General features: G+C 42.2%; 1 protein-coding gene across 1 annotated transcript in view; it reads left to right on the top strand.

Moving 5' to 3' along the window:
• Window positions 1–753: 753 nt before the first annotated feature.
• Window positions 754–23207, top strand: part of HOMER1 (homer scaffold protein 1) — a 132239-nt gene continuing 109785 nt past the window's right edge. The window contains exon 1 of the mRNA XM_043919949.1: window positions 754–1843. Coding sequence (XP_043775884.1) covers window positions 1839–1843 — 5 coding nt within the window. The 5' untranslated portion in view covers window positions 754–1838. The remainder of the gene's footprint in view (window positions 1844–23207) is intronic.

Below are 23207 nucleotides of genomic sequence, written 5' to 3' on the forward strand. Positions count from 1 at the left end.
ACGTGAGCGGCGGGTGACGTGGGTGCGCAGAGGAGCGCGCTGACGTCGCTATTTAAAGGTCCTCCTGCGGGGAGGATGGAGACACAGCGCGAGCACCTGGCTTGGGGCGCGGAGGAGGCGGTGGAGGCCCGGAGCGGGGCCGGGAGCCAGCAGAGGAGCGGAGCGCGCGGCCTGCCCGCCGCCGGCCCCTAGGGGAGGGGGAAAGGAGGGAAGGACGGACCGCCGGGCCTGCGAGCCGGCCTGGCTCCCCACGAGGGTCGGCTCGGCCCCCGACTACCGGCGTCCCCGGCGCCCTCGCGGCCGCCGCCTCCTCTCGCTCCCTGCAGGGCCCCACCGGCTCCCCGGGACCCGTCCGCGCCCCAGCTCCCGGCAGTTCCCCGGCGGCCGCCGCTTCCCGCCCCCTCCCGCGAGCAGGGGGAGGGGCCGCGCTGCTCCCTGTTCTCCCCGCCCCTCCCCGCCCCCCGCAGCCCGCTCCGCTGCCGCGCTCGCCTCTCGCTGGCGGCGCTGACCCGGGAAGCGGCGGCTGGAAGCGGAGGCGGCGGCGGGCTGCGGGCCGCCGGACCAGCGCTTGCTCCGCCGAGCGGGAGCTGGAGTCCGGCGGAGGCGGGCGGTGATGGGAGTGTGAGGAGGCAGCGGCGGGGCCCGGGCACTGTGAGGCGGCGCGTGGCAGCGGCGCGGAGCGGGAGCGGAGAGGAGCAGGGGTGGGGCGCTGGAGCCGCGGCTCTTCCGCGGCGTCGAGCCCCAGTCCCCCAACCCCGGCGCGGGACCACCCTCCCGCCTCGGCTCCGGCGGGCGCCCGTCGACCCGTCAGCCCCGTGCTCCGCGGCTGCTCGGCCAGCCCGCGAGCTGGGGAACAGCCTGCCGGGGGCAGCGTGGGGCTTGGCGTCTCTGATTCATTCATTCGCCGCCGCCGGAGCTCGGACCTGCAGCGCTCCGAGGAACGGAGGGACAAGGGGCAGCCGCGAATGAGGGGCCGAGTGGGAGCCAGGCTCCATTGTGCTCGGCGGCGGGGGGCGGGCAGGGGCTGAGGGGGGTGGGATCGGGCCCCCTCCCGCTGCTCCCCGGGTGCGCTGCGCCCCCAGCCTGCTGCCAGCCTGGAAATGGCTCCGTGTGTTCTCTTCGGGAGAGTGAATCGATCCTGCCCAGCCTTCTCTTCCTCCTCCCCGCCTCCTCTCTGCTCCCAGTCTTAGGAAGGGGGAAAAAAATTAAAGACAGATTCCAATGTGGAGTGCCGAGCGCGTCGCGAGCTGCCGGGCTTGCACGTCGAAGAGGTTTTTCTACATAGCTTTTTTCTAATGTCAGCGCAGGGAAGCAGTGGTATTGCTGCTTTTAGGATTATTTTCTCGTAGGGATCTTTCAAGTGCACGTCGCATTGGGTTGCACGCTCCACCCCCAGGAACCTGGTGTGGTGGAGAAATTTGAACCCGCAGCCTTAGTAACACCGAAAAGGCCGAGTTACCTGGGCTCTCCCTGAGTGTGGAGGAGGACATGAGCGAAATGACCACCAAGCTCATGTTTTACAGGACTCCGTGAAGCTGGATTCTGCGTTTTCCGACACGTAGATTCGTTTTGTGGAATAAAGTTGACCGCCGTTTCCTCCGCGCAGCATTTTATCTCTAATAAGCAAATGCCACCTCTGTTCGAACGTTTTGGTATTTCCCAGAGAGAAATAATTTTACCTAAGGGAACTAACTGAATTTTCAGCTACATTGAAATACCTCCAGAAAAGGATCTCGGGGGTGGAAAAGCAACTGCGAAACAACAGACGGAGAAATTCATTTGGAAGTTATTCCGTAGCATAAGAGCAGGAACTTACAAGCAAGTTTTCATTGGGCAAAATGGGGTAAGGATTTTTGTGCTTAACCCTCTTGGAGTCTGTTTATGTTTGTGTGTGATTGAGCGGTGGTGGCGAATTGTCTTTGTTTTAGGTTTTCAAACAAATTTGCCACCTTGCTAAGCTAGTTGTAGTTTAAAAATATAGGTGTGTTAGCCTTTTACGAAGGTGTTTTTGTAGAGTGACACCAGAGGCCGTAATTAAGGAACATACGTCTATTATTGTAACCAGAACATAGTTTTACTACTCATATTTAAGAAGACCACACGTTCTGCGCTTTCCTGGTCGAAGTGCCGCAGCAGTTTGTAATCAAAGTCGTGTTGTCTTAGGTTTTGTTGCCGGTATCTTTAAAGAGAAGCCCTGCATTCTCTCAGTACTTTGAGAATAATCAGGTGCACAAAGGACGATTATAAAGTAATGGGTAGGTTAGACTCCAGTCCTTGAAAAGGATCCAGTGTAAATTGTTGTTCTCACCGTGCCCTCTGTTTTGCCCTTGAGTAGCCAAAGCAAAAGTCTATAGAATTGACTTACTGGGGGCATTAAAACGAAAATCTGGAAGTCTTAGAAGGACTCCACAGTGCTCTACACTTAGTTGGACATCATAGCCTGAATAGGAAACAGCTTTTTGTTGAAAGAACTTGTTCACTTTCTCTGTTTTTTGGCTTTTAGGATCAGCTCTTCAGTTTGTGTTAACAGGGTCAGGTCTACACCTTCTTTCAGATCCAAAGTCAAACAAGAGTGCATTTTTCAACCTTTTATTAATCCTTTACACAATAACTTGATAAAATGCTTGTGATTTTTCCTAATTTAAGCCTGATATCTGTAATATATTAAAGGAGTAATGATCTGGTTTGTTTCATTGACATTTTTTTTCAACGCTTTTTGTCAAAGAGGAACTTCCAGAATTTTTCTTTCTCTTTTTTTTTTTATGGTTGAATAAAGACATCTGAAGTGTAGTTAAAGGACAGAGATTGAAAAGATAGACATGGAAATACACTGACAGTTTAGGGATGTGCATATCTAAACTTTTGTTTTTAAAATGTCCAGAGGAAAGTTCCTAATAGTATTGCCCTTTTTGTTGGAGTTAAAGCTTGGAGTTTATTAACTTGAATACGTTTGAAAATGTTAAGAATGTGTGTGGTAGGAATCTTTCATCAGGAATTGATGAGAAAGAGCAATACTTGTTTGTAAAACTTAAATGACAAAGTGATGAGAATATATTTAACTTCCATGATTTGGAATACTAAGAGCAATTAAAATACCTCATTCTATTTCTAGTGCTGCTATTAGTAGCTTGGTGATCTGAGGCAGATTGCTTGACCTTTGTAGACTCTTGTTTTTTTATCTGTAAAATGAAAGTGTTAGGTGAGTTTTTTGGTTTTTTTTTTCCAGTTTGTAAAAATGAATTCTTTCTTTCTCCTCTTTCTATTTTTGTAATTGCTGGTTGGTTTCTTGAAGCAAATCTCTCAGATGGAGAGATTGCTTTCTCTAAGCAGTTGTTAAGCATGTAAGCTGGAAAATAATGGCATTTGAAAAATGTTTTGGATGAATTGTACCAATTTTAATAAGAGAAAATACTGAAAAATGCTACTGTTCAGAATCTTTGAAATATGGCTTCCCTTGAGAGTCTGCAGCCCTTCTGTTTAAAACGTGTCAGAGAAGAAAAATCAAGTGGCAGTTTTTCATGCTGAAGGCTGAGTTCTCTGTAGGCTGTGGAGTGGCAGCATCGTGAAAGAAAATCAGTTTTCCACAACCTTGAAGCTGCATGAATGTCCATGGTTTTACTAAGGGAAGCTTGGGAGGAACTTAGTACAAAGAACACTGGTTTTTAAAGCATGAAAATAAGTCCCACACATTTAACATACTAAAGTGTAATAAAATGTATTTATAAACTAGTTTATTTGTCCTTAATAAATTCTTTAAAGTTGACTGGAGAGGCAAAGGAACAAATATTTATGGCATAATTTTTCTGCAAGTCTGTATCTGGGGCTGTGACTCTTTCTCATTAACTATGACTTGTTTCATCTGAGTTGTCGAGAGAAGGCATTTGTGGAAGTTTCCACACTTGGTTGGTGTTTGTACCTAATAAGTACGGAATAAGCATAGCCTCCTGCACCTACTTAAACCGAAGGGAAACAGAGCTTTAAATGGCCTTTAAAGTTTTACCTAGGCAATCCTAAAGTACTTACTCTGACTGGCGTCTAAAACTTCCAATACTGTGGATGAAGAGTTTCACGTTTTATGAATGTATTTTTTGACTAATGTTAGGTCATAATAGAAGTTTACCTTTGCCTTAATTTTGGATATAATTGCAAGTCTAGGGGCAAAATTGAAACAAAGGAATGATTTTTTAAAGAAAATGAGTGATTAGTTCAGGCAGAAAAACAAATTAAGGCTCTTGTAATAGGAGTTTATGAACTATGGTGGAAATGGAAAAGAACAGCTGAAACTGACAGTTGGCAGAATCTGTCAAAGTGTCTTGGATGCTGCCTGAACTGTTTTAATTACGGTGAAGACAGTTGAAGGATTGGTTTATGAAACAGGTGTATCAGAACCCCTAAAAATGAGAGCGTGTATGTTAGGTAAAGTCTTGGAAAAGCTTCCAAGCCCCAGTGAGGAGTCCCTGTTAGGTATGACCCCCAGTCCTCCATGTAGTATCTCCTAAAGAGAGCAGTGAGTCAGGAGCTATTTTGGAATGAGTAGAGTAGGCAACAGAGATCATATAATTTCGATGAGGTATTTCATGCTACCTTTTGTTTTACTTAGCTCATATTGCCAGCTTATTGACCTCAACAAGGGAAAATCCCCTCCCCTGCCTTATTAAGAGTGAGTTATTTTTAAAATGTGATTTCTCCCTGCCAATACGGTTGATAACACTGTTTCTGACTTAACTCACCTGCGGGTGGACGCCCAGAGAAACCCTCCACTTTGGCTTCCCCACATAACTCCCTGAAACATGGATGTGGGTGCTGCCACATTGCAGTCTGAACCTTCTTTGCTGGGAGCGAAGCAGACATCTCTGTCTCAGGCTACTGGGTGCTGCTCTCCGGGAACTGTACCTAAGATGCAGAAGTCTTGATCCAGCACTGCAATCTGAATGGGCTGTGTTGCAAGGGCAACCACTCAGACATGTCTAACGTCAGAGAAGTTAGATGGAAGTCTTAATTATTCGTTCATTTTGCCAGTTTTGAACCTCTATCGTGCCATATATAGCAGCTCAGTGCTGCTGATACATAGACTAGTAAAATGTGCTCCTTCCCTTAGGGAGTTTATTGTTTAGAAGCTGGGTCAACAGTCAAGCCTAAAATTAATAAGCACAGTGGAATGTCTAAGGGACTGAATCGATCATAGAGATACAAAGTAAGTGTGTGTATGGCATTAACTGCTGAGGGAAGCATGAGAAAGCTTTTGTGGAAGAGGTAATCCATATTAAATAATGAAAACTGGGTACAGGTGAGCCTTGTAGACAAATAGCCTTCAAGGCAGAGGGAACAGTGTGGTTGACAGCATTAAGACAGTTCAGTTCAGTCACCCAGTCGTGTCTGACTCTGCAAGCCTGTGGACTGCAGCACGCCATGCTTCCCTGTCCATCACCAACTCCCGGAGCCTACTCAGACTCATGCCTATTGAGTCAGTGATGCCATCCAACCACCTCATCCTCTGTTGCCCCTTCTCCTCCCTGCCTCAATCTTTCCCAGCATCAGGGTCTTTTCCAATGAGTCAGTTCCTTGCATCAGATGGCCAAAGTATTGGAGTTTCAGCTTCAGCATCAGTCCTTCCAATGAATATTCAGGACTGATTTCCTTTAGGATGGACTGGTTGGATCTCCTTGCAGCCCAAGGGACTCTCCAAGATTCTCCTCCAGCACCACAGTTCAAAAGCATCAATTCTTTGGCTTTCTTTATAGTCCAACTCTCACATCCATACATGACTTTTGGAAAAACCATAGCTTTGACTAGACGGTCCTTTGTTGGCAACGTAATGTCTCTGCTTTTTAATATGCTGTCTAGTTTGGTCATAGCTTTTCTTTCAAGGAGCAAGCGTAATTTCATGGCTCAAACGGACTTTCAAGAGTCAAACAGACTCTTGCAGGTCACAAATAAAACCTTGTGCACACCAGGACTGAGGAGAAGGGAGCAGTGACCCCACAAGGGACTGACCCAGACTTGCCTCTGAGTATCCAGGAATTAAGACAAGGAACTGCAAGATAATTTGACGTGGTGAACTTGGCTTTATGGGGTACAGCAAGAGACAGGCCCAGAGTCTTACACAGGGCTCAGGTTGGAGGGCCTTGTGGACCAAACAAAAGTTGGTCTGTTTCAAGCTTTTTTGAGCAGTGACCCATTACAGTAAGATAATACATTTTTACTTTACAACCTAGTGCACACATATGTAAATGGTAAAATATCACAAAAGAACACCCTTTGTGTGATGCACTCTGGTATTTTCTGTTCTATTTCTAAGAAAGAGCAATGGTTGAAATGCAATAAATTGAGTTAACATCCCAGGACTAGCAATGGTATTTTGAAAAACACTGCTCTTAGCTCTGGGAACCCACTGGAGTGTTTTAAGGAAAATAGTTACATGAAGGGTCAGGGAAGTAGGTTGAGAAAACAGTTTTAAATATTTAAATTTTGGCTTTGTACATTGCATTCTGTGAAAACACCAAACCTGAACAATGAAGCATGACTTGGTAGGGGAAGTGGATAGCCAGCCAGGCCTGGAAAATTCCAGGGTGTTAGGAGAGGAGGGATCATGTTGGGCTGTGTGTGGTTGTCTGAGTAGGACTTTTTTTTTAAGGACCAGCACATTTTATGTGCAGAGGTCAAAATGCAGGAAACAGCATGGTATGTTCCTAGCAGAGCCACACACTCAGAAGGGCCATGGAATAGTGAATTTGGGAGTTTAAAAAGGACTTTATAGCTGGCATACAAATTGCATGGAAATAAAGAGAATGTTTTGGAATTCCTGAAGAAGTAAACTGAAGGGTACATGGAGTTGCTGGTAAGATTTGCCTTGTATGCTAAAAAGTTATTTGACTTGTGATTAAACAGAAGTGTAATTTTATATATATCAACCTACTGGGAGGCTGTCCACTATAAGAAGAGTTTGCATGTTTTGGGAATGGGTTTTCCCCCCAGTTTTATTGCAGTATAATCGACAAGTAACATTGTATTATTGTAAGGTGTACAGCGGAACAGTGAGCATGTGGGAGCCTGTGTCTGTGTTGGGAAATGACCACAGGTCCAGATAACATCCATCCCCTCACATTGTTAAAGCCTGTTTTTCTTGTGATGAAAACTTTCATGAGAATAGGTTTATTTTTTAATATATTAATGGAGTAATTGAGCCCTCACTCTTAATTGAAATTTGAAAGAACTCCTTTTTTGTTTGCAGGGTTGTTTTTCTAGATAGCCTGTTATGCATGAAGGAGATCTCTCTTGCTGTTTCTTTTACCCTAATCTCTAACCTCCTGTTCCATATAGTGAGGACTTTTAACTGGCTCCTTTTTGTTCTTATTTCCTTTTATTCTTGTGGCTACATCCCCTTTCCCTTGGCCTAGTGATGCAGGCAGTGATACCAGCCGTGGACCCTCAGGGCTTTCCTCCAGGTCCTACAGACTTTTACTCACTTCCAGGCAGTGGAAAAAATTTCAGTCTGTTCCACCTCCAATCCTGCCATCTCCTTAACTTTGCTTCTGCAATTTCCTCCTTGCTTCCCAGCTTCTCTTTCCTTCAGTATTGGGGTTGATGATGCTTTATCTGAGCACCACCCTCCCCTCTGCCCCGCCCCAAGATTTGAAGGAAGAAGAGAAATTTTCTTTTCCAGTTTTGTGGTGAGATGGGCTGGTTAGGACATCCACTATCAGCTGACAGGTAACATGATCTCTTTATGGCATAGCAAATTGTGTTATCATGCCAAGATGTGGGATATTATTACTTATACTTATAAATAAGATATATAATGTCTTGTCAAAAACTAGATCCTAGAGTTTTAAAATGAAAATAAAAACTTTTTGAATAGTAACATTTTTCAGCCAAGTACAAAACTTAATGAGAGTAGGAGTATCAAGATTATGGTACTTGAGTACTTGCACGAAGCTGTTAGTAAGATGGTATCAACAAGCCAAGCTTGGCTACTTTACATATATATGGAAATTGACTTTTGAAGGGAGCAAATGTTAGAGCTGGGATCATTTGGGAGACAGAATGAATGTGGAAGATGATGTATTTGGTGTTTTCTTTTTTGAGGACTTTTCTGGTGGCTCAGATGTAAAGAGTCTGCCTACAATGCGGGAGAGCCTGGAGAAGGAAATGGCAACCCAGTCCAACATTCTTGTCTGGAGAATCCCATGGACAGAGGAGCCTGGCAGGCTACAGTCCATGGAATCACAAAGTCAGACGCTAGTGAGAGACTATTGACTATGGGTGGCATGTTAGGATGTGATTATGTACTTCTTAAAAACAATAAACAACAGGGACCCTGCCTTCCCTCCTCAAGCCGGTTGAACGAGCACATTGAATGGAAAGTCTTCCTTTGACTTTCTTGGTCTTTACCCTTTAGACGCTTATGGCCACGTGTCTTGGTAGCACATCCCTCCGCTGGGATTTGTCTGATGTTTCACTGTACACTGAAACGAACAAAACACTTGATAATCAACTGTGCTTCAGTTAAAAAACCAGGAATCACAAACATCACCCCCCCCCCAAGAAAAGCCCAACAAGGTGTCTCATTTTTGATCAGTCACATTACATAGACATTAATCCTTTTAAAAAATATCCTTATTGATCCCTTTTGTATGTCTTTCACTTGTAATTTTCTTTTTTTTTCTTGGCTCTAGAATAGAATTACTAAACTTTCACAACCAACTTGCAAACTTATCATGGACAAGTAAGTGTATACACTAAAAAATCCTTTTCAAAATATAAATATATAAAGAGCGTGTTTAGGGGAATCTCTTGGTTTTGGTTCAGTACAATAATGTATTTAATAATTTTGATGTGAAGGCACAGTATAAATCTGACTAGTGTGACTTTTCTTTTTAGGGTTTTGGAGAATCATGAAAGTGCATTTAGGATAATTACCTGGAGTGTTGTTCATGGCAGTTAAGGGATTGACAGAAGTGTCTTTATACATAGTTGTAAACTGAGTTTAGTCTTAAGTGATTAAACGTTTCAGATGAAAAGGTGGTTGAGTCTCAAAAGGTCCAACATTGCTACTGCCCTGTGTTTGTTTTTCCAAGCCTATGATGTTTAGTTGAAATATTTATTGGAGTTAATCCATGGTTTTGTTCTGTCATTTTTGATTAATCAGACACACTAGATGAAAGAGTAGGGAACGTGAGTTCCAAATGTTTAAGTGTTTCCTGATATAACTTTTAAATGACTGAATAGAAGACATTTTAGAGAGCTTTATTTCTCAGGCTCTGTTGAGTTGAGTGAAATGTGCAGTTTCTAGTTGTGTTGCATATTTGTAATGACCCATGGCTTACACAGTAAAGTGACCCTGTGGTATACAAGATTCATTATGTTTGTGGAATGACTGAGGTTTTCCTAGAAGTCAAAAATACTTCTCTGTTAAGGTTTGAAAAGTTGAGTACTTTTTAAGATGGTGTAAGGTTTCATGCTCATTAGGTACCTTCATTTCAAAAGAATCCACGTGGTGAGGCAGTATTTATATTCATTTTAGCCCATCTGTGAGAATTGAGATGAAGTGTCCAATCTTACTTAATGGGCATTTCAAGAGTAGGTGAAACTTTTTAAAGGCTAATCATTCAGTGGTCTTTAACATGTGAATACAATCATATAGAACTGACTCTCTGAGGTTAAAATGTTAATTTTTACAACATCTCTCTCTCTGTACTATAAAATTAGGACATCCATTATCACTCTGTTAAAAGAGACATTTATCAGTGAACTTGTGCTCTTAATTGCAGGTTGATTTTCCTTTCTTCATTGTAAATCTAGCACTATTGGTCATCTCTGTGCTCCCTAATGAAGTGTCTGATAAAAAAGATGAAATTGATGAGAATCGGTGCTGCTTGTTTCAAGCAGTATTTTCTAGGGAAGAGATTGAAATTACTCACATGTATGTGTTATATTTTGTTGTGTGGCTTGTCATTACCCTCCACTTGTATTTTTTATTGATTTCTTTTTTTTTTTCTTTCTAAAGGTTTTAAAAAAATCTCATTTCCCTGGTAGGTATAATTTAGAATTAACTTTATAGGGACAAGTATAAATTAGAATTACTTTTACAGGCACAAAACTGAATTGCTTTTTCATGACCTTGCAAAGAGAAAAAACCGAAGTATTCTTTCTTGTGTGGTTTCTTCCCCCCAGTGACTAATTGTGAGCCCAATATGGCTTTGGTGTAGCTAAAAAAATTTCAAATATGTAAAACAAACGTTTGACTTAGGATCTGGATTTCATTTACACATAACTATCTTTTCTCTTTAACGGTAAGCTGCTGGCAGATGGCAAAAAGTCAGTTTTCTTTTTTGTATCAGAAAATAAAATTCTAAAATCCAAAAAATTAGCAGTCTACTCAATACTTTCTCTTCGTAGTACAGTTTACTTTTGCACTTTCTCTCACTTTTGAAAAATCGCTTTCATCCTTTAACACCTAATATTAGCTTTGAAAAAATTGCTTTGCTTTTTGGACATTTTCTTTTAATGTTCTTCCATAAAACATGAAGCTCTTCCATGTTATCTTTGAAAAGAGTTGGCACCAGCTCCTCAAGGCAGAGCAGTTTTAAGAACCAAGGACTTTTTATAAAATTACTGAACAAGAGTTAGACAGAAATTAAACACCTATCAAAGCAGCTTTTGCTCCTTTGTGAGGTGGTTTTAAATCATGTTTGTTTGTCACGTCTAATGCACATCCAGATCCACGTGGTCATGTGCTGCAGGGTCCAGAGGGCTGAGAAGAGAATGCTGTTGACCGCCACCCTATCTGTAGAAGGACTTGCTCCTCATTTGTCCCTGTCTTTAGTAGGAGGGCGGTGACGGCCGTAACGCAAGTTCATGTCTCTCTGGGTACTGTGCGTTGCGTTTCCTAACCACCTGCTGCCGCTGCTGCTGCTAAGTCATTTCAGTCGTGTCCGACTCTGTGCGACCCCAGAGACGGCAGTCCACCAGGCTCCCCCGTCCCTGGGATTCTCCAGGCAAGAACACTGGAGTGGGTTGCCATTTCCTTCTCCAAGGCATGAAAGTGAAAAGTGAAAGTGAAGTCTCTCAGTCGTGTCCGACTCTTAGGGACCCCATGGCCTGCAGCCTACCAGGCTCCTCCGTCCATGGGATTTTCCAGGCAAGAGTACTGAAGTGGGGTGCCATTGCCTGCTCCGTCCTAACCACCTAGATCATAGCAAAGCACACACGTACAGTGTAAGTTGAGAGGTTCTGGGGAATTAGACCCCACTTTTAGGGTATAGAAAATCCTGATTCCTAGCAGGTGGGTATAAGTTGGATGTACCAGTTATTTTTCTATTAATTTCCATGGTAACTTGTTGGATCCTTTCATCTTTAGTTTTAAGCATGCCTCAATCTTAAGTTGTGTTGCCTTCTTTCTGTTTCATTTAAGAAATCTAAAACTGTTATTCTGAATAAGGCTTTTTTGTGAGTTGGAATTTTCTGCCCTAGTTGCTTTCAGTTTCCCTCATTAGGTTCATAATAACGGTCTCTCAGAAGTTATCTTAAGTGGATTTGACTATCAAAGAGCAGTAGAAAATTTCTGTCCGTGTTCCTTCGTGGAAGGTAAGTCTATACATGACTAAGCTTGGGACAATTAATTTGAACCAACTGTATAATAATATTCAAGTGGGCCTAGCCTATCCGTTTGGGCTTCCTGGGTGGCTCAGATAGTAAAGGATCTGCCTGCAATGCAGGAGACCCAAGTTTGATCCCTGGGTTGGGAAGGTCCCCTGGAGTAGGACATGGCAAGCCATTCTGGTATTCTTGCCTGGAGAATCCCATGGACAGAGGAGCCTGGAGGGCCACAGTCCATGGAGTCGCAAAGAGTCGGACACGACGAGTGACGAACACTCAGCCTAACTCTTTACCTTCCTGTGCTTCCATTTTGCTTATCTTCTAAAGCTGCCATGTTCTGTCTTACTCTGTAGGTGTGAATCTCCGTCATAGGGCTTTTAACGTTAAAGTTCGTGTGCTTTGCTTAATCACCCTGCCCGCTCCTTTGATGTTCACAGGATGAGAATTCCACCTCCTTTTGTTTACTGAGCATTGCCAGGGATCTGTGTACATTCAGCTGAATGGGGAGACTCCCACATCACCCTTTTATCTTTCTTGAGGTTCTGTTGATTAAAAAACATGGTTCTAGATTTCGTGGGCTGTCTTTTTCCTTACTCAACTGATAATATATGGGATTTTAGTTGTCTGTTTTCATTGTTGCTTTCATTTAGTATTTTATTAATGCTGAATTGATATTTATTGTTATGCCTGTGTTAATGTGAGGGAAGTAAGACATTAATGGTAATATTGCTACTTAGTTTTACTTGGAGGCTTATTAGTATATTTGGGGTATTTAGCGTATGATCTGTGTGCAAAATATAGGCTATTCATGTGGTAGGAAGCTAGCCTGAAAAGTGTTTTCAAAGATGGTGCAGTGGTTACTTAGAAACCAAGGTGCAAAATTATATATTTGCAACTATACAAAATACATACTGTATATATAACAAGATTTGAAAGAAATTTATTAAAATGTTACCATGTTTATTTCTTGGATACAACAATTCTGAAATTTTGTTTTTGAGTCTTTCCGAATCTTTTAAGTTTCTTTGTGATTAAGTTTTAGAACTTATCTTGGGTTTTAAGGGTGAGGGTGTTAAAAATTACTAATGTCTACCATACAAAGTTATCAGGGGGTCTGTCACTGTTCCTATAGATGCATAAATACTTATGTGTTTGTATCAACTTTAACTTATCTCAAATTTTGTTTTTCTTTTCAAAACTGGCTAAAGAAGTAATTACTCCAGTGATAGCAAATATGGTTTCTTGTTTAAGTAAGGAGTACTTCTGGTGTTGGTTATCAGAATGTTAGTACTAATCTCCACTTTTATGGATAAGGAGCCAGAGCTCAAAGGGAAAATGTGCGTAGGGGCAGTTATATGGGGCAAGAGCATGTGCTATGTCCTCTAATTCCTAGAGGCTCTTATCATTAGCTCAGGGGACCCTAAATGGATACTCACATATACGGAGACTCATTTTTTGTTGATTAGTCACTAAGTTGTGTCCAACTCTTTGTGACTCCATGGATTGTAGCCCACTAGGCTCCTCTGTCCATGGGATTTCCCAGGCAAGAATACTGGAGTGGGTTGCCATTTCCCTCTCCAGGGGATCTTCCCAAGCCAGGGGTGAAACCTGTGTCTCCTGCACTGGTAGAAGGATTCTTTACCATTGAGCCACCAGGAAAGCCCAAGACTTATATAGAGTGGGGTTTCTAACCCCTCATAGTTTATTTTTTTAATTTTTTTTCTTTTCAGGTTTTTTTTTTTTTTTTTCATTTATTCTTATTAGTTGGAGGCTAATTACTTTACAGTATTGTAGTGGGTTTTGTCATACATTGACGTGAATCAGCCATGGAGTTACATGTATTCCCCATCCCGATCCCCCCTCCCACCTCCCTCTCCATCCGATTCCTCTGGGTCTTCCCAGTGCACCAGGCCCGAGCACTTGTCTCATGCATCCAACCTGGGCTGGTGATCTGTTTCACTATAGATAATATACATGTTTCAATGCTGTTCTCGCGAAACATCCCACCCTCGCCTTCTTCCACAGAGTCCAAAAGTCTGTTCTGTACATCTGTGTCTCTTTTTCTGTTTTGCATATCAGGTTATCATTACCATCTTTCTAAATTCCATATATATGTGTTAGTATGCTGTAATATTCTTTATCTTTCTGGCTTACTTCACTCTGTATAATGGGCTCCAGTTTCATCCATCTCATTAGAACTGATTCAAATGAATTCTTTTTAATGGCTGAGTAATATTCCATGATGTGTATGTACCACAGCTTCCTTATCCATTCGTCTGCTGATGGGCATCTAGGTTGCTTCCATGTCCTGGCTATTATAAACAGTGCTGTGATGAACATTGGGGTGCACGTGTCTCTTTCAGATCTGGGTTCCTCAGTGTGTATGCCCAGAAGTGGTATTGCTGTTTAACCCCTCATAGTTTAAAAAAGAAAAAAAGGAAGAGAGTCCAATGTAAGCTTAGTATCTTGACAATGAGTTTTAATTAAACATATCTTGTTTTCCTTTTAAATGGTACTGAAAGAAACTGCATTCTCATTTTAGTGTGCTCAAATCTCTGCTCAATGCATTTAGTTTTGAATACACTGATGTCTTTCTCATGAATGAACTGAAATGTTGTTACATGTGTTTTGTATAATTTCCGAAGTTCATTCTAAAGTGTAAATTCCATCAGTCAGAGCCCTGTTAACTGCCTTTGTAATTATTGGACACATGAGCCTCAAGGACACGTAAGTCGGCAGCGTCTACTTCTCTGAGGAGCTCAGTCTGGAATAAGAATGCTTGGGATGTTATCTTAAAGCATGTTTCCTGAAACTTAATGTTGGACCATGAGACCTACAAGTGGAAGGATCACTTACAGCCTGTAGTACAATTTCTGAATCATGAGACAGCTGTAAGTTGTTTAACTCCCTAGAATTTTCATAAGAGTCCGTTGGGCCATATCATATCCAGTTTTAAAATTGTTACTCTTTCGGAATTGTTTTGGCTGAGCAGAAAAGTGTGTGAATGTGTAAGGTAGAAGTCAGTCAGGACTGGTGGAGACCGTGGCAAGGTGAAGAGAGCATGCCCTGCCTGAAGGCATTCATATCCAGAGTTCTCAAAACCCTGTGCTGAAAACTTGACTCAAGAAGGAAGCCCAGAGAGCATGGCAGGGCATTGGCAGAAATGGACACTAGATCAGTGGTTCTCAGTTTGAACCTGCGTTCCAATCACCTGGAGGGCTTGTTAAAAACAGACTGCTAGACTTCAGCCTGAGTTTTTGATTCAGTAGGTCTGTAAGTGGGACCCATGAATTTGCTGCTCTATTAAATTCTTAGGTAATGCTGACATTGCTGGTCCATGGACCGACCTTAGTGTTACTTGAAAAATGAAGTGCGTACATGAAAAACTTCTGTCTGTTCAAAAGCTTCGGTGATTCTTGAAACCTTTTTGTTCTTTGCTTGCAAGTTGTAAAAAACTGTGATTTTGAAATAAAGGGAGAAATTCTGATTGAACTTGTTAATTTTTTTTTTTTTTTTACAAGCTAAAAGATCCAGGGCAACTTGAAACTAATCTCTATTTCTTTAAACCTGGTTACTTCTGGCAGTGCTTACCAGTTACAGTTGTGCAGAGTGACTTCTGCTTTCTGGCATTTCTGAATGGATTATTTTTGAAACTACCTGGCAGTGCTTTGACTCTTGAAGTTTTTATGCTTTTGGAGGAAGTGTAATTTCTGTCTAAGTTGTTTATCCTGCCTAGATATCCTTAAGTTTGTCCACATGCTATAGTACTAGTTTTCTATTGCTGGGTGACAATTACCACAATTTTGGTGGCTGTAAGACAACACCCACTTACCTTAGTTTTTGTGAGTCAGGAGTCCAGGGACCTTAACGGGATCTTCTGCTCAGGGTCTCACGAGGCAGCAGTCAAGGTGGCAGCTGGGGCTAGGGTCTTATCTGTGGACCAGCATCTCCCTGAAAGCTCATATGGTTGTTGGCTGGTTTCATTTCCTTGCAGCTAAGGAGCATGGCGGGCTGCAGTACACGGGGTCACAAGAGACTTGGACACAACTTAGCGATTCAACAGCAACAAATAGAACTCAGTGGCGTTGTCTTCAAGGCCAGCAGGAGGAGCCCCTCTTGGTTCTTTATCGTCTTCTAAAGGACTCACCTAAAGAAGTTAGGACCACCCAGGGTAACCTTCTGTTTGAAGGTGGAGAGTTTTATGCAGATGTCCACCAGGAGGCAGTAATCCTGGAGCCATCTTAGGATTCTGCCTGCTGTACTCCATCAAACATCTATGGGTGTTTTCCAGATGCTCAAATATCAGTATGCCCACTCCAGTTTTTTTTTTTTTTTTTTTTTTAACTTTAAAAAATCTGTAGCCTTCTGCATTCCTGCTCCAATATGGACTGGTTACTCCTTAGGCATATTACATAATCCTCATATTAGACTTTCCCTAATTTTTTTTTTGGGCGGGGGGGGAGCGTGGGAAATGTGGGCAGGCATCATATCTTGTTTTCTGGTTACTATGCTTTCTTTCTGCATTTATTCTTTTATTTTACTGAAGCTCCTTTTCTTGTAGTTACCTGAAAATGACTAGGTAGGAGATAACTTGAGACATATGTGAAAGTGCCCTCCCCCTCAATTGAGTCTAGATCTCTAGACAGGAAGTAATTTTCTGTCATTACTGTGAAGGCACAGATCTATTCTGGTTTCCAGAGTTCCTGTTCAAGCCTGCTTGTTTCTGATTCCTTTCTTTGCCTTCATGTGTTACTCTTTCCCCACTTTGTAACATTTTAGGATTTTTTCCCTGTAGTTCAAAAATGTCACAATGATACAGGGTGGGGCTTTTTGTTTGCTTGTGGGTTTTTTTTTTTTTTTTTTTTTTAATCTTTTGGTCACTGCTGGACCATTTCAGTCTGTAAATTTCCATAACTTTGGGAAATTTCCTTCTGTTTTTAAAAAAATATCTTCTGTTTTTCTCTTTGTGAACTGTTAGTTGGATAGTAACCTTTTTCTCTAACCTACCAGTTTTTTTTTTTCCGCCTTCTAAGGAAATTACCTTGACTTCATCTTCTGACAGTTACTGAATTTAAAATTTTCACTTAATTTTAAATTTCCAAGTCTTCTTTCTCAGTGTGCCATCAATTTGAGATTCTTTTATGTTCCCTAAGCTTTCTTTGGGGTTCCTTTTTTGTTTGGTTTCTTCTTGCATGATCCTAAACTTGCCTAGAGTGCCTGGTGATCCCCATCTGTGTGTTTAAGAGTAAGACGCTAGAAAGCCGGTTGGAAGCTCTCTGTGACCCAGTGAGCCCTGTCACCAATGGGCTTCATGTTAGGCATTTAGGTGGTGAACAGGCCAGCTTCTTGGGTGGTTTCCGGGTGTCACTAAGCAGAAATCTGTTCTCTGAGACTGCAGGTCTTTTCTTTAAGAATGTTCAGTTTCTCTAAAAAGCAATCTTCCAATGTATATACCTTTTGGCATTCTGAGAGCAAAGTGTACACCATTATGTATCTAGGAGGCGTGTACCCGCCCTAAGCTGAAAACCATGAAGGGAGGGTTTGCAGCATTTTTCTTAGTGTTCCACCCTTGTTTTCTCCTACTGGGGAAAGTAATTGACTCTGGTGGTGGGAAGGGGGAAGGGAACTCTCATTGCTCTGGTGCTTGAACTTTTCAGGCAATTTCCTAATTTCAGGTCCATGCTTCACACTCTCTGCTGCAGCTCCTGTGTCTCTGAGTTCTGGCCAGCAAGTTGTTCACTCCCTTTCCTTTTTGCAGGCACTGTGCAGTTAGTTTCCTTGGGTTTGCCACGTCATGTACTGTTCCTTCTTCGAAATTACTTCTTTGAAAATTGTATTAAAATTACTTATCCCCTGGTGTCACTTCTATTCTTCGTGGTTATGGGTTTATACCTTCTTTTCCTCCTTCCCTTTCATTTTAGTGTAGTTTCAGAAAGGGAAGATAAATATGTGCAATTAATTTGCCGTGTTTGACCAGAATCACTGAGCCTTAGCTTTTGAATTTATATAAGGCGTTTTTCAGAATGTGTTGACACTGTTGACAATTGATTAGAATTTGGTGGGTGAGGAAGTGTTGGCTTTCTAAAAATCTCTCCCTGTTACCAACACCAGAAAACTCAGTGTTTAATGTAAATAAGCACATCTTAAAATTTAACAGTTAAAGTTGATCATCAGCCTAAATAAACCCCAGCAAAGCAGAGCACTTGCTCTTTCAACTGTGCCAGGTAGCGAAGGGGTTGCTACAGTTTATCCCCATCACAGTGCCTCTTGAGCACTTGTAACAAATATTAAATGACTTCATTTGTTTCATGAGTCACACTAGGTGCTGGCAATACAAAGATAGGTAGAAGTGAAATGAAGTGAAAGTCGCTCAATCGTGTCCGACTCTTTGAGACCCCAAGGATTCCATGGAATTCTCCAGACCAGAATACTGGAGTGGGTAGCCTTTCCCTTCTCCAGGGGATCTTCGCAACCCGGGGGTCGAACCCAGGTCTCCCGCATTGCAGGCAGATTCTTCACCAGCTGAGCCACAAGGGTAGACAGCCACATAAACAACAACTTCCGTTACTGTGACTTAAGTGCTGTGATACGGATGTATGCTGTGTTTGAGCACAGAGAAGGAAGTGCCCACACGAGTTCCAAACCAGCTTTTTCACTCTCCTCTTTCACCTTCATCAAGAGGCCCTTTAGTTCCTCTTCACTTTCTGCCATTAGAGTGTTATCATCTGCATTATCTGAGGTTGTTGAAATTTCTCCTGGCAGTCTTGATTCCAGTTTGTGATTCATCCAGCCTGGCATTTGGCATGATGTGCTCTACATATAAGTTAAATAAGCAGGGTGACAATATACAGCCTTGATGTACTCCTTTCCCGATTTGGAACCAGTCGTTCCACGTCCTCCAGTTCTAACTATTGCTTTTTGACCCACATACAGGTTTCTTAGAAGACGGATTCAGTGGTCTGGTATTCCTGTCTCAGGATTTTCCACAGTTTGTTGTGATCCAGACGGTCAGAGGCTTTAGCGTAGTCCATGAAGCAGAAGTAAATGTTTTTCTGGAACTCACATAGACATATATTATGAAACACAAAAACAGAAATGAAAGAGGAGCAAATAATTTATTTCTGTCACCCCACCTCCCCCATTTAGAAGTCACTGCTTTACATAATAGTTAGCAAAGGAACGATGTTAAGTTTGTAGAGTTAATACCACGCTTGTGTTTTAGATGAACTAATCAGGCCACAATATGGAGGAAGCTTTAGACTTGGGGAGATACGCATGAGAGAGAAATGGATGGGGGTCTTGGAGATCCTCAAATTTAATTGTGTAATAAGTTAATTGCAGCAGCTTAGTCAGGAATAATGGCTTGAATTAAGGTAGAGTAGAACACGGACAGGATTCAAAAGAGATTTAAGTAGTCCTATCTGTAGGAGTTGACAGTGAGCTCTGTCGATATAGAGGGGTAGGAAGACTGGCTTGGTCAGCATTAGTTGAGATGAGGAACCAGGAGAAAAGCAAGTTTGCAGTGAGGTGAGATGACGAATTGGATAAAAATTGTTGTATTTATTGCCATGTACGCGGGAATGTTTTATAGTCAGATATCCAGGTCTGGTATTCAGGAAAAGAGAACTAGGCTTTTGGGAATCATTAGGATATATAAGCATTGGTTGAAACTTTGAATGTGGATGAGCTCATTCAGGGTATTTATAGAAAAGAGCAGATTAGGCCTCTCTGGGGGAATAGTCATTTAAGGGGCAGCAAAGAAGCCGAGAGAGCAATCAAGCTAAAACGGTGAGAGAACAGTGTCAGAAACAAGAAAGGGAGTTTCCAGAAATGAGTAGCCAGGATCGAATGTAGCAGAAACATCAGATGAGGCAAACAGTATCTATTAGATTGGCTAAGTAGTGGTCCTTTAAAAAGGACCTTACCTTGAGAAGTTTGAGCAGCATGGGATGGATGCCAGATTGCCAGGGGGTGACTCGAAGCAGAGGCTCAGAGGGTAGGCTTCTCCTTTAAGACTAAGCGTCTCTGAAATAGGGTAGGGCTTCAGCAAATTCTAGGGTTCAGGAAATTGTTGTGCTTTTGTTTTCAAAGTGGGACTAAGCATTCTTTTTAGACCCTGAGAAAGGAGTCCATAGCTAAGGGGATTTGAAAATTAGAGTACAGAGGGATAACAACTGAGGAGAGTCATGGCAGAAAATGCCATCTGAAGCACAGGAGGAGCAGTTACCCTTAAACAGGAGGCATGCCTTACTCGTAGACTGGAGGGACAGGTATGCGGAAGGTTATGATGGGGTTAAGTTTGTAGGTTAAAGGGCTGGAGACTGGAAGGGAGCTCTTTAGCTGGGGGACTCCATCTCGTCAATTCATTCCCTGATTCATGAATAAACAAACACTTGTTCTAAGTAGCATCTATGAGTCAGGCACAGTTGTAAGTGTATGAGATACATCTGTGAACAAAGAGACTTCCTTTATGGGCGTGCATTCTAGAAAATGACGAAAGGCCATCTGTAGAGGCTGAAGGTTGCTCAGAGCCTTGGGAAGAGAGGTGCACAACGGGAGAGATGACTGAACAGTGAGGAGGTGGGATGGCCCACATCAGGGTGTGGCCACAGGTGTCCGTGTTCCTGTTAAAACAGTACAGGGTGCTGCTGTACCTGAGAAGCAGAGAACTGCGTGTTAGAAGGGCTCTCCTGGCCTCCACTCTGTTAAAATGGAAGCACAAAAGACGTGTGTCCAGTTTTGGTAGTGTTCTGTTCAGAGTTATTTTCATATGCCGCCTTTTCCCATCCTAAATGGCCCTTTTCCTTCTGTAGAGTACATTCTTATCTGAGGAAACCAACCTAGTAAGTATTAAGTTGCCAGAATGCCACCAGTTTATTAATATTTGAAGTCATTTCTCTGGGAAGCATCCTAGTCCTGTGAAAAGTCCTGGAGCACTCCTGAGTTCTGGGACTCCATTTAATATTTATCTTCCCAGCCCCCACTTGCGCTGTGTACACGTACCATTTTACTTCATCCTTTGTTGTCTAAAATGTAATTTCATCATCAAGCTCTAAATTGATGGGACTTACACCATTTTTCAAAGTTTTTTTTTTTTTTTTTTGACCTTAAGAGATGGATTTAGGCTGCAGAAGCTCAAGCTGTGATACAGAGGATCATGGCACAACGCAGGCAGAGCAGTTCAGAAATCAAGCAAGGTCTCTTGCACCAGCCAGTGGCTGCATTTAAATTAGTGATCCTCTTAGCTCTGTGATCTTGGGCAAGTTGCTTAAGCTTCTCGGTTTCCTCATCTGAATGAAACATAGGGATAAAAGTGTGGATGTTAAAGGATCAAATACGAGCAAGTTGTTAACACATCCAGGCACACAGGAACTGCTTTAACCACAGCTGATTATTAGTGTAGTTTTATACAGTTAACTTTCTGGTAGTAAACTCAATTTGAGGATTTTTTTGACTTATAAATAAAGAGCATGAGAAGAATTTTAACCTTTGGTACTACCGAAAGGCTTCCCTGGTGGCTCAGCCAGTAAAGAATCTGCCTGCAATGCAGGACCCCGGGTTCAAGACCTGGGTCAGGAAGGTCCCCTGGAGAAGGAAATGGACAACCCACTTCAGTATTCTTGCCTGGGAAATCCCACAGACAAATGAGCCTGGCAGTCTACAGCCCATGGGGTTGAAAGAGCCAGACATGACTTAAATATCTGATTGGGTCTTTTTTATTAGATATGCTCATGAATTATGAGACGCTTTAAAGCCAGATATTACTAAATTACTCAGTTTAATATCGGAAAAGTTAAGTAAAAAAAAAAAAACACAAGGTACTCATTACCTAAAACTATGTTTCTAAATTCTTATGATAGCATTGGTTTAGACCATAAGTGTCAGGAAGGCAGGGACTGCCTTGTCTATTAATTCATCTAAGAAATGTTTCTTGAGCATCTACCATGTGCCAGCACTCTTCCAAGTGCTGGCAATATTGCAGTGAACATAATAGACAAAAATTCCAGTCCTCATGAGATTATATTTTAATGTAAACTGTGTCTGCACTGCTTGGCATATGACAAGTGTTCAAGAAGTTTCCTCTATACCCTTTAGCTGTCCGAGAGACTCACTATAAAGGTGCAAATAGTCCCCTTCCCTCCCCAGTTACTGTTAGGGGCTACAAGTCAAGTTAGGCTAAGGGGTTTCATATGTCCCTTCCATGGATGTGTCTGCAGAGATTATGGGTCCCTGAAGGATTTTAAGCAGTAGAGTGAAATTTCAGTTCATAGAAAAGTCATATTTATGCAGTAGAAGTACTTGTGTGACACCAGAGGTCCCATTTTTCCTCTTGTAGTAACTTGGAATGTTGGGTTTCACTTGAATGTAAGTTAAAGTATTAACTCTTTCAAGTAGAGTTCTCATGTACATAGAGGAAAGAGCCTTAGAATTTTTCTGCCTTATACTTTTGTAAATTAATGTTTTCTTTCCCTTTGTTTTCAGATGCAGAAGTAACCTTGTCAGTCAGTGCCTGTGTTACTTTTAAGTGAAGCCGCTGAGGCCTGCTAGGTGGTGGTAAAGCTAGCCTTCTATCGCTTGGCTTGTGTTCTTTTCTCTCTAAAGATATATAAGCCACTCAGTACACCGTCCTGTAGTATAAGCCAACCTAAAACTTGTTTAGCAAGTTTGTATACATTTGTCATATTTTGAAATCTCTTTTCTGAATCCTCTTAGCACTTTTTATTACCTGTCCTATGGCATTTGTTACTTTCCACTCTTACATAATTGTCTTCTATTAGAAACAAAAATTTTTTTCTAGTTGAAACCTCTCTGAGAATAGGATGTATATGTAGTTCCTCTTTGAATATTCCCCATAGCTCTTAACAGAATGTCTGGCATTCACTAGGTACTCGAGTTATTAAACATGTATTTAGTTCATTCAGTTGTTCATTTGTGTCCTACTTCTTGCAACCCCATGGACTGCAGCACACCAGGCCTCCCTGTCCATCACCAACTCCCGGAGCTTACTCAATCTCCTGTCCATAGAGTCAGTGATGCCATCCAACCGTTTTATCCTTTGTCGTCCCCTTCTCCTCCCACCTTTAATCTTTCCCAGAATCAAGGTCTTTTCCAGTGAGTCAGTTCTTCGCATCAGGTGGCCAAAGTATTAAAGCTTCAGCTTCAGCATCAGTCCTTCCAATGAATATTCAGGACTGATTTCCTTTAGGAGTGACTGGTTGGATCTCCTTGCAGTCCAAGGGACTCTCAAGAGTCTTCTCCAACACCACGGTTCAAAGGCATCAGTTCTTCAGCAATCAGCTTTCTTTAGAGAGTTAGACTCTAAAGAGTTGAACTCATATTCATATATGACTACTGAAAAAAACCATAGATTGGACTAGACAGACCTTTGTTGGCAGAGTAATGTCTCTGCTTTTTAATATGCCGTCAAGGTTGGTCATAGCTTTTCTTCCAAGGAGCAAGTGTCTTTTAATTTCATGGCTGCAGTCACCATCTGCAGTGATTTTGGAGCCTCCAAAAATAAAGTCTGTCACTGTTTCCATTGTTTCCCCATCTATCTGCCATGAAGTAATGGGACCAGATGCCATGATCTTAGTTTTCTGAATGTTGAG

This window comes from Cervus elaphus, chromosome 12 (genome assembly GCF_910594005.1).
Source record: "Cervus elaphus chromosome 12, mCerEla1.1, whole genome shotgun sequence".
Taxonomy (NCBI): Eukaryota; Metazoa; Chordata; class Mammalia; order Artiodactyla; family Cervidae; genus Cervus; species Cervus elaphus.